Source organism: Scyliorhinus torazame, chromosome 1 (assembly GCF_047496885.1).
Source record: "Scyliorhinus torazame isolate Kashiwa2021f chromosome 1, sScyTor2.1, whole genome shotgun sequence".
Taxonomy (NCBI): domain Eukaryota; kingdom Metazoa; phylum Chordata; class Chondrichthyes; order Carcharhiniformes; family Scyliorhinidae; genus Scyliorhinus; species Scyliorhinus torazame.
The window spans coordinates 30,559,371-30,571,378 of record NC_092707.1 but is presented as its reverse complement, the minus strand read 5'-3'; the positions used below and the strand labels follow the sequence as shown (position 1 = coordinate 30,571,378).

The 12,008-nt window shown below is 43.9% G+C and overlaps 2 protein-coding genes across 2 annotated transcripts in view; one reads left to right on the top strand and one right to left on the bottom strand.

The window, feature by feature from the left end:
* The window catches only part of svopa (SV2 related protein a), a 182,341-nt gene that overhangs the window by 132,978 nt on the left and 37,355 nt on the right, over positions 1-12,008 (bottom strand). The gene's annotated exons all lie outside the window — the stretch shown is intronic.
* The window catches only part of slc6a4b (solute carrier family 6 member 4b), a 64,542-nt gene continuing 55,189 nt past the window's right edge, over positions 2,656-12,008 (top strand). Inside the window, exons 1-2 of the mRNA XM_072481830.1 lie at positions 2,656-3,023; positions 6,738-6,872. Coding sequence (XP_072337931.1) covers positions 2,759-3,023; positions 6,738-6,872 — 400 coding nt within the window. The 5' untranslated portion in view covers positions 2,656-2,758. The remainder of the gene's footprint in view (positions 3,024-6,737; positions 6,873-12,008) is intronic.

The following is a 12,008-nucleotide window of genomic DNA, read 5'->3' as shown; positions in this document are numbered from 1 at the left end:
AAAAAAGTCACGTCAGCGTTTGAGTCAACGAGGAATCAACCTGTGTTGGCTGTTGCAGATGTTACCCCACTTGCTAAGAATCTCTACCATGAATTGGTTTATATTTCAAATAAAAGCCTGTGCGACTAAGCCGCTTAGTGATTCCGCACTTTTCCCAGGTGGGAATGAGATTTCTCCCCGGGACGCGGCGCCTTCCTGGTCTGTAACGGGGTTCACACCTCTCCAAGGTCGCTGGAAACCATTCAGCATGCGATTGGTTACAAAGAGCTAGAGGAGAGGTCGAAACCTCTGTCCACTTCCTCGAAGCAGTCGGATGCGTCCCGTCCCCCCCCCCCCCACTGTTCCCAATGGGAATTCTGCATCAACACTGGAAACGTGTATGGGAGGCAGGAGTCGAATTAACTGAAAGGGTCCACAATGGTCCCAAATCCCTCCACAACCCACCCTGACCTGCATTGTAATCAATCTCACAACATCAAAGTTTGTGAAGGGAGGGTATAACAATAATCTTTATTATTTAGGTGGGGTGAAGGGTGCTGGGGACAGTCACTAAATCATGTTTGACGCTGGGGTAGTGTGGGTCACCCCTCTGTGATAGAGAGGGGCTACATTCAATGAGACCGCTTCAGTGTCCAAATAGCCAAATTATTATTTAAGGACGTTTAACGGTCCAGTGGTTTCCATTTGTCAAAGTCAGTTCACTCCTCTCCGTTCGCAATACTCATTCCAGTTTTGCCTGTGGTTATTAAAATGTGCTTCACTTTCACCCGGCGTTTTAAGCTGTTAATCTGTAAATTTCTTGCATCGAGGGGTATTTTAAAGGTAAAAAGGAGGAAAAATAAATTAAACTTTGGCCCTGATGCGGACTGTGACTTGGATTTGGAAATTGGGTTATTTTAAATGGTCGGGGCTTTCGCCTGGAATAATTTATTGAACAGATCCCTCGGTATTTAGTATTGAGAATATGAAATATTGGCTTTCCAAAGAGCGACTTGCAATCTGATCAGTGCCATTGGGCAGGACATGGACATCTTTCAGCTTTCTGTCATTTCTAGAACGTATTTTCCTCAAAAATATACCTTATTCATAAGATTTGTAGAAATACTAAAGTTTCAGACTGAGTATTACAGAAAGTGCATTAGTGAATTCAATTTGTCTGCACACTGCACGTTCCACCCACGTTGCTACACTCCTGATATTTACAGTATACATTCCATGCCAGGAATACAGTGTTGAAACATTGGTAAATTCCCTTGTTAATTTTTTGAATCTCTTTCAGACTCGACACGTGTCCATGTTCACCTTTCCGGTTCCAATATCTACCGGTCACTTTTATCTTGTATCCCCTTCGCTTAATCACCTCTAATCGTTAACATCACTGGTTTTATAATCTCATCTCTGTAAGAATGAACTTTTGAACTAAAAAAACCCGAATACAGAGCGTGCAAGTTTGAATAGAGATCATCAGGCATCAGACAGTCCCGCAGATACATTCAAGATTCGTAACCTATCATAATAAGTTGGAGAGGTCGATGTATTTGATATTGCATTTAATTTATTGTATTATACCTTTATTGCGTAAAGGTGTAATACTTTTAACAGTGGCTATGTATGTCTAAAGCCGTTGTCTTATGTAGATGGACGTGAAAGATGCTTTTTTGTCACAAATATAAATAAGACATATTTCTATTAATCTCCGAGCGTTTATTGTAAGTAACGTTTGTAGAAAGAAGACTAGCCTTTCATCAGACATCTTCAAAGCGCTCGACAACCAGTGAAGTACTTTTGGAGTGTGGTCGTTTTGTAATGTACAATTTTATTATTTATAAATCCAACAATCGTTTGCAATTCTGCGCGCTTTTATTAAAACGACATGCTCAATATGAGGGTGGCAACATGAAAATAAAAAAATAGGATGGCATCCAGACAGAAATTACATATAAAGCGAGGGGAACATTTCTCAGAAAATCGTGCACAAGCTTTTTTGCGAAGTGTAAAAAGAACGAAACGGGGGAACGCTGCTTTCCTCGCTGCATCAGCCTGAAGTTGCTATGGTTTCGCTCACAGAGAAAGGGAGGACCACTTGTTATTATTAACTTCTCTATAGATGACACCCCCCCCCAACATCATTTAATTAAGCTTCGAGTTACAATTAGGATGACCCCGGTCCTCTGCAGTGACCTGCTAATGTGAAATCTGTCAACCTGAAATCAAGTTTCTTCTTAAATCGCAACTTGGTGACTTTTATTTTGGGGTGTTTTTTTTGGGGGGGGGGGCTTATCTTTCCATATTCCTCCCAGAGTTATTCCAGGTGTTCCTGCGATGTTGGAAGGTTGAAATGATTGACGTCACATCGTCATGGAAACCTGTTAAATATGTTTGCAACAAAGCTGTGTGTTTACATGTCCCTGTTTTTGTTGCTCTTGTAATTACAGATGAGGGGCGGCTGGAAGAGCTGGGGTGGATCTTGCATTCCCCAGGGAGTTGATTGCGTTTGGTTCTATTGCAGTAGCCTCCCCTCCACTCAAGGAGGGGATGGTGTACGTGATCCAGATTTGAACACATCCATCTCCTGTCACTCGGCATCCAGGTGAACAGAGACTTAGAGAGACCAGACAGTTTCCATATGAAAAGCAACAGGCAGGGCAGCACATTGGACTGCAGCGAGCAGAGCGGCTGCATTGCCCAGGGGTCTCCTTCAGCCAACGGCCGCTCCGACCCGCCGCAGACTCGCCCGTGAGAGAAGGGAGCCCCCCTCATGCCTGCCAAGAAGGTCAGGGATTGTGTGGCTGGCGGGGACAAGGATTGCCCCTGTCCCGAGCGCCGCTTCTCCAGGAGCTACAGCCAGACACTGGCAGCCATAGGATCACAGGCTCCCGACCACCAAACCCAAACCGGCCGGAGCCCGGAGCAGAGAGACAAGTGGGGCAAGAAAATGGATTTCCTCTTGTCAGTCATTGGGTTTGCGGTGGACCTGGGCAATGTCTGGCGGTTTCCTTATGTCTGTTACCAAAACGGAGGCGGTAAGTTTATGGTTAATATATTGTACACAAAGTTCTCTGCAAAAAACATTCCAGGGATAACAAAACACATCGCTCAATGGATAAAGTTTCAGTAATTATGAATTGAAGAGAGTTATTAGAACGAAAGGCGTATTTAAAGTCATTTAAAATCATTCCAGCATTTCCTTTTTTTGCTCCTTTCTATTGTGCTCCTTCTACCTTTCTATTTTACTTAATCCGTTTTAATATCTACAGAATATTCTTTTTACATTTTGGAAGGAGCTATGGTGCTGGCCATAATGTCCCCAGTATTTTCAAGTGTCCCCAATAACCTTTTCAGCGGCGTTGTTATATTTTATCAAATAAATCCTTCGGTTGGGATTTGTACTCATTGATCTCCTGCCGTTGGGTATAAAGGGTGACTGTGATTATCGCAAAGCCGTTCAAATACTTGCAATTTAATGTAAATTCGTCTTGTTGTTGTAATATTCAGCCCAGTCACAAGCCTCACTGAGCACTTTCCATTTCTCACTCTACATTCCTCAATCAGGGATCTGTATAGTCGTGTTGCCAGTTAATAATAATAATCTTTATTGTCACAAGTAGGCTTACATTGCGATGAGGTTACTGTGAAAAGTCCCTAGTCGCCTCACTCCGGCACCTGTTCGGGTACACAGGGAGAATTCAGAATGTCAAATTCACCTAACAGCACGTTTTTCGGGACTTGTGGGAGGAAACCGGACCCAGAGGAAACCCACGCAGACACGGGGAGAACGTGCGGACTCCGCACAGACAGTGACCCAAACGGGAATCGAACCTGGGACCCTAGCGCTGTGAAGCCACAGTGCTAACCACTGTGCTACCGTGCCACCCTAAAGCTGTTTAAAGCTGCCCCCAGGGTAAGGCAGAAAGAAGCCCAGATCAGCCGGCAGCTCTGCTTCCAATCCGATTGAGTGCCACAAATGGGGAATGTGTCCACAACATAAGGCTGATGGTGTTACCTCGGACCTCAACTGTCCTCTCAGCACATAGCCCAGTTGGAGCAAGGTTAAGGCAGTGGTAGTGATTACCTTTAGTTAAACAGGTAACACGTGTCACTGCAAAAAATGGTGTTGGGAAGCAGAGAATAATTGAAATGCAACAGTTCATGGATAGGTTAATGGGGGAAGAGGAGGTGGTTCCAATGAACAGAAACGTGTGGCTGGGAAGGCAATAGACAGATAGACCACAGATATGGAGAAACGGAGAGTTAGAAGTCGATGCAATGCCAGACTCAATGTATTATTAGTGATTACCGAGTGCCTATTCCTGCACCAATTCGGTGGCTGTTTGTGCAATGCAGTTGAAAAAATTGGCTAAATGGCATTAAAAAGAAACACATTTAGGTACGATCAGATTGTTAAACCTAGGAAGATGGGGCAACCCGGGCTATAGGTTCCTGTTTAAATTGTAGCAGCGTCACATTTCGGGAATTCCATGCTCTCTTATCTGGACAAAGAGCAGTTGTGAGAGAAGATTTTGTTTTACAAGGTTACATTTTTAGGTTGTAAATGCCCACCTCTGATTTCGGGCATGGCGGCATGCTGGGAATTATGGAGCTGACAATTACAACAGATCTAGTATCTTACACGACATTCGCTCAAGTCACTGACAATGTGGCACGTTCTTGTCGATGTTATTAATATGAGCGACCCTATGGGTTCATCCTGAACAGGCTGCCGATGTGGGCATGGGTTCACTGGGCATTTAACCGCTCCCAGTTCAAATTCTACCCTTCGCCTTCCCAAAACCACGAGCTAGAACTTCACATGTTTGCTAGGCATCACCCGCAGAAACCTCTGTCCTCCTTCGGACACCTCGACTGCACCTCTATACATTCCTAACAAAATATTCAGAGCTCTCCACCACTATTGTTGAATGTAAATATATATGTTATTGAAAATGAACACCAATCTCTTATTTCTGCACCATCCTGTCCATCTTCCTCATGAACCCATATTCCTTATTCTTCATTCCTATGTAAAAGTGAAAGCAGCTCCTGGATGGTATTGTCAGAGATACTCTGCTTCTACTTGCTGTGGCAATCTTTGCCGATGCATCAACACAAACTCAGTGACTTGATGTGAAATTCTATTTTGTACACATTCCTGTAAAACCCATTGAAACGGTTGTCGAATGAAGCATATCTGAATTTCTAACTGCAGTGATTATAGCTGAACAAGGTCTCTGTCCCTTTTGTAAATGTGGAGTGTCTTTCCCTCTATGCCATGATAAAAATAATAAAGGTTTAAGTCATCCGTCATCTTTTAAAGTTTGATTATGAGATTTCCGCTTCTACTTAATCCTGGGTATATGACCCAATCTCTATTTCACTCTCTGTGAAATGATTAAAAATTGAATTATAATCTGCACATTTTATTTCTTGGTTTGCGGTCTGTGAGAATTCTTCAATCTGATTCGCTGCAGTCTGATTATTTTGATTTGCTGGATGCCACGGATTTCCCAGCAATGGCACCAGATTGAATGCCAAGTGCAAATAAATTGACGCTCCCGAATCCTCTAAGTCGTTGGAGGAAACTTTTACTGAGGTCAGCATCGTCCTTTCGTCGCTGACTGCATTCACCTACCAATCAAACTTCATTACAAATCTGCAAATCCCAGACGGGGGCGGTTTGCTTTTCACACAATTTAAAAAGGGAGCATTTTAATATCAGGATTCTTTTATTCAGAATTATTCTTAAAATTTGAAGAAAAAAAAATCCATAAAATTTCAAGCATCTCTTTTAAAACATCTCCTAGATCTAAATGTCTCTGACCACTTGTTCTTTGGCACGTTTCCCAGAGGTTAGTCAGCTTATAAAGATTGATCAGAGCCTTTGCGGAGGAAATAATCACAAGATACAGCAGCAACAATTTTTGATGTTTTGTTCCCCGATCAGGCTAAACCAAACTGTATGTGTTCACGTTAAGCACAAATCCCAGAAACAGGGTTCTATCAATCAAGCTCTCTTTCACTGTCACGCTCAATAATTCTTCTGGCAATATTTTCTCATGATAACATTAATTTGAACAAAATATTGAAACAAATCTGATATATTGGATAATGATTGCACATTGGGCACTTGGTATTTACACTTAGTAATGGTTCTTGGAGAGTGGACAGGTACCACTATTGACTAGGTGATTGCCACTGTGCATTGGGCATTGTGCATTGGGATGCATGTCGTTGTATATTGGGATATTAGTACATTGGGTAGTTGGCATGGCACAATGGCTAGTTATTAAACATTGGTGTATTAACCACTGGACATTGGAATAGATGCCATCATATAGTGGGCTAGCTGTCAGTATTATATTGAGATAACTATCCGCACATTGAGTAGAAATATATTAGAAAGTGGATAATTACCATCGTACATTGGGCTAGAGAGTACTCTTGTCCAGCTCAGTTGGTTTGTGATGCAGAGCCAACAGCACAAGTTCAATTCCTGTGCCAGCTGAGGTTATTCAGGAAGGCCCAGCTTTCTCAACCTTGCCCCTCGCCTGAGGTGTGGTGATCCTCAGGTTAAATCACCGCCATTCAGCTCTCCCCCTCAAAGGGGAAAGCAGCCTGTGGTCATCTGGGACTATGGCGACTTTCCTTTTACTCTTGATAAGATTGGACCCTGATTTTTATAGGTTAGTGCTCTAATAATTTCTCCTATGTTTTCAGAGATCTTCTGTTCTTAATTTCAGGTGCCTTTCTCATCCCCTACACCTTAATGGCAATGTTTGGGGGAATTCCTCTGTTCTACATGGAGCTAGCTTTGGGACAATACCAGAGGACAGGCGTGATTCCAGTTTGGAAGAGGATATGCCCAATATTTAAAGGTGAGTGCTTCAAAAGTAGACATCATTACAGCATGCAGAGTTATAAAATCCAAACATCTCGGGCGAAATTCTCCTACCCGCCCCGCCACATTTCTGCGCTGACCGGCCGGCGGGAGTCTCCATAACGCCGGCCGGTCAATGGGGTTTCCCATTGTGGGGCAGCCCCACGCCGTCGGGAAACCCCCGGGCGCCGGCAAAACGGAGACTCCCGCCGGCGGAGAATGACGCCCCTGGTGTTCACACAAGTCACACCAAAAAGTTAACTGAAACAATAAACTGAAAAAAAGTCAACTGGGCACTATATTATGGTTTAAAAATCCTAACACTTCAAACACTGGATTTTAAGAATCATAGAATTTACAGTGCAGAAGGAGGCCATACGGCCCATCGAGTCTGCACTGGCTCTTGGAAAGAGCACCCTACCCAAGCCCACACCTCCACACTATTCCCATAACCCAGGAACCCCACCCAACACTAAGGGCAATTTTGGACACGAAGGGCAATGTAGAATCATAGAATCATAGAAGTTTACAGCATGGAAACAGGCCCTTCGGCCCAACCAGTCCATGCCGCCTAGTTTTTACCATTAAGCTAGTCCCAGTTGCCCGCACTTGGCCCATAACCCTCTATACCCATCTTACCCATGTAACTATCTAAATGCTTTTTAAAAGACACAATTGTACCCGCCTCTACTACTACCTCTGGCAGCCCATTCCAGACACTCACTACCCTCTGAGTGAAGAAATTGCCCCTCTGGGCCCTTCTGAATCTCTCCCCTCTCACCTTAAACCTATGCCCTCTAGTTTTAGACTCCCCTACCTTTGGGAAAAGATGTTGACTACCTTATCTATGCCCCTCATTATTTTATAGACCTCTATAAGATCACCCCTAAGCCTCCTACGCTCCAGGGAAAAAAGTCCCAGTCTATCCAGCCTCTCCTTATAACTCAAACCATCAAGTCCCGGCAACATCCTAGTAAATCTTTTCTGCACTCTTTCTAGTTTAATAATATCCTTTCTATAACAGGGTGACCAGAACTGCACACAGTATTCCAAGTGTGGCCGTACCAATGTCTTGTACAACTTCAACAAGACGTCCCAACTCCTGTATTCAATGTTCTGACCAATGAAACCAAGCATGCCGAATGCCTTCTTCACCACCCTGTCCACCTGCGACTCCACCTTCAAGGAGCTATGAACCTGTACTCCTAGATCTCTTTGTTCTATAACTCTCCCCAACGCCATACCATTAACTGAGTAGGTCCTGGCCTGATTCGATCTGCCAAAATGCATCACCTCACATTTATCTAAATTAAACTCCATCTGCCATTCGTCGGCCCACTGGCCTAATTGATCAAGATCCCGTTGCAATCCTAGATAACCTTCTTCACTATCCACTGTGCCACCAATCTTGGTGTCATCTGCAAACTTACTAACCATGCCTCCTAAATTCTCATCCAAATCATTAATATAAATCACAAATAACAGTGGATCCAGCACCGATCCCTGAGGCACACCACTGGTCACAGGCCTCCAGTTTGAAAAACAACCCTCTACAACCACCCTCTGTCTTCTGTCGTCCAGCCAATTTTGAATCCAATTGGCAACCTCACCCTGGATCCCGTGAGCTTTAACCTTCTGCAACAACCTACCATGCGGTACCTTGTCAAAGGCTTTGCTAAAGTCCATGTAGACAACGTCTACTGCACTGCCCTCATCTACCTTCTTGGTCACCCCCTCAAAAAACTCAATCAAATTTGTGAGACATGTAGCATGGCCAATCCACCTAACCTGCACATATTTGGACTGTGGGAGGAAACCGGAGTACCCGGAGGAAACCCACGCACACACGGGGAGAACGTGCAGACTCCACACAGACAGTGACCCAAGCCGGGAATCGAACCTGGGACCCTGGAGCTGTGAAGCAATTGTGCTAATCACTATGCTACCGTGCTGCCCTAGAAGTGCAAGTTTATTTTCCAGAAATAAACAATTGAGACAAGTTCCTTTATTTGCAGCGGGGGCAGGGGGAGGAATCTAAATTCTAGCTATGATCAGACCTTCTTATGTGTACAAGAATATTGTTACTGAGTAAAAGAGAGCATTCTTTGGGGTAAATTACTCTCTTTCTGTCCACTGACTTTAATTCAGTTGGATATTGTATTTTAATTTTTTTAAATGCTCTCACTGCACCCTCAAGCAGTTTTGTGGTTAACTGCAACACACAGATTCAAATTGAGTGTCGCATTTCAGGAGGTCCCATTGCTGACACTCCAAACTGTACTGAGTGACACAGAATAGCCAGGAGACCAGTGGTGGCATCAAATTGTCTTCAACATCCAGCCGGAATTGGAACCGGGTGTGGAGGCAGATGTAGCCTTCGCCTCGTCGATCGCCCGAAGGCGGATCCTGTTGGGATGAAGATCAACCTCTCCACCCTGTGCCCTGGCATGGCAAGGGGACCTGTTGGAATTCTTGACTCTTGAGAAGGTTAAGTTTGAACTGAGGGGAAGGACGGAGGGGCTCCACAATTCATGGGCGTTATTCATTACGCACTTTCAAGAATTGGATAACATGGAACATTAATTGTGGGGGGGGGGGGGGTTTGAGGGTGACTGTATGTGTTAATGGTGACTATGGGTGATTCCTGATTCCTTTTGTTATTTGTTTATGTTAACATGCGGGGGTTTGGTGGAAGGATGTGATTGTTGTTGATATGGGGATTGACATTATGTTCATTACTGATTATTGTTTATTGTTGGTGGGTGCAAATTTGGGAGAAAATGTGAAAAAGGAGAATAAAAATATATATTTTAAAAATTGTCTTCAACATCTCTGCGCTCGAGATCAGATTGTGGGGGAAGGGTGGACAGTCATAATTTGATAATTTGGCTGCAGGGCTACCAATCAAATCATTCCTAAACAACACAACTGAAGGTTAAAGCCCCAACCCCAGGAACTGAAGGGAACAATTTCTGAATCATAGAATTTACAGTGCAGAAGGAGGCCATTCAGCCCATCGAGTCTGCACTGGCCTTTGGAAAGAGCACCCTACTTGAATCCCACGCCTCCACCCAATCCCCTTTATCGCCGTAACCCAACCTAACCTTTTTGGTCACAAAGGGCAATTTAGAATGGCCAATCCACCTAACCTGCACATGGGGCTGTTTAGCACAGGGCTAAATCGCTGGCTTTGAAAGCAGACCAAGGCAGGCCAGCAGCACAGTTCAATTCCCGTATCAGCCTCCCCGAATAGGCGCCGGAATGTGGCGACTAGGGGCTTTTCACAGTAACTTCATTTGAAGCCTACTTGTGACAATAAGCGATTTTCATTTAATTTGGACTGTGGGAGGAAACCGGAGCACACGGAGGAAACCCACGCAGACACGGGGCGAACCTGCAGACTCCACAAAGACAGTGACCCAAGCCGGGAATTGAACCTGGGACCCTGGAGCTGTGAAGCAACTGTGCTAACCACCATGCGACCGTGCTGCCGGGGCCTTCTATTGGAGAGATCTTCTTTGCAATAATATGTAGCTACTAAACTAATTAGTTCCAACCCACTAATCATTCCGGAAGGGCCACAACACAAATTAACATTGTTATGGGCCAGGGTTTAGAGAACCCCAAAGTGTATCATGGAGTTCACCTGACCCACAACGTTTACTAGATTGTGGTATGGGGAGCACACGGCCCACTCTACAGGTGTGGTACAGCAGAAATCGAAAAGTTTTTTTTAAAGCAAAACAATGTTTATTCTATGAACTCAAGTTAACCTTATAAAGACATACAGTGAACATCGTAGCAACCATCAATTCAAATACAACCCCCAAAGACTACAACACTAAGTAATCCTATAAGCTTTCCTTTTAACATCCATACGACTTAAAAACAAAACCTTTAACAGAAGCACATCATGTTAAAGTCACTACTGAAAACATTTATAATTCTGAATTCACCAAATGATCAAGAGATAGTCTTTTCATGGCAGAGAGAACAGCAGTACAGCTGCTCTGTCTGGCTTCAGCTCCAACACTGAAAATGAAACTAAAACACACCCTGCAGCAAACAGTCTAAAATGAAAGTAAAAAGCTGAGACAGCCCAGCTCCACTCACACTCTGACATCACTGATAAAAACCCATTTTTTAAAGGTACATTTCTTAAACACCCATTTCTTAAAGGTACTCTCACATGACACCTCCCCCCCCAAAAAAAAAGAAACCATCAACTTCAAGATGGTTTCATTTTTCACCTTTCACTATCCTTTAACAAATGCACACAGTAAATATACTTTTTCGTTTCAAAAAACAACACACGCAGACAGCTATAATAATATAGTTCATTTTTTTTCATTTGTCTTCCTCCAACTGAAATCCTTCTCGATTGATAGTCTCTTTGAACAAGAAGGTCTCTGCACGATCCATCCATTTCTCTATGCCTTGGCATGTCTCGTTAAAGTCAGATACTTTAGTTCAATCTGATCACAGAGTCCCTTGTAATTCTCCAACACATGAGCATTGGTTATCACAGCTTTCAGGCTGTCAAATGCCTGTTGAAACTCTGCTGTCTTTCATGATATGCAGACATGCAGATAATGATATACAGACAGGCACAGGCATGCAGCTAATGAACACAGAGAACAGGACATGACCAATGAGCAGGCAGGATACTCAGGGGTGGTATCTCACTATAAAAGGCACAAGGCACTCACACTCCACCTCTTTCCACTGATGAACATCTAGAGTGAGTCAGGGTGTATGTACAGTATCACACCTCCAGCACGTGGCTAAGAGCTAGTCTGGTTCAGTCAGACAGAGTAACCACACTTAGGTTAGCAGAGAGTCAAACTCATAGAGAACTGTGCTAACTGTGCTACTGGTTCAATAAATCAGATTGAACTAACTTCAAGGTCTGGAGTATCTTTTGGTTAAAGCTGCATCCAGTTGCAGCCTGTGTTATCCCAGAGTACATAACACATCATGCTACCAGGAGACCGCTTAATCTGGGTGGTTTACCTCAGTCTGTTCCGTGACGACCAGCGAATATATCCCGGCACCATGGAGAAGATTCAGGCTCCTCACCAGCTCAGGACCTCTGGCAATCTCAGTGCCAACTGGCGGACATTCAAGCAAACGT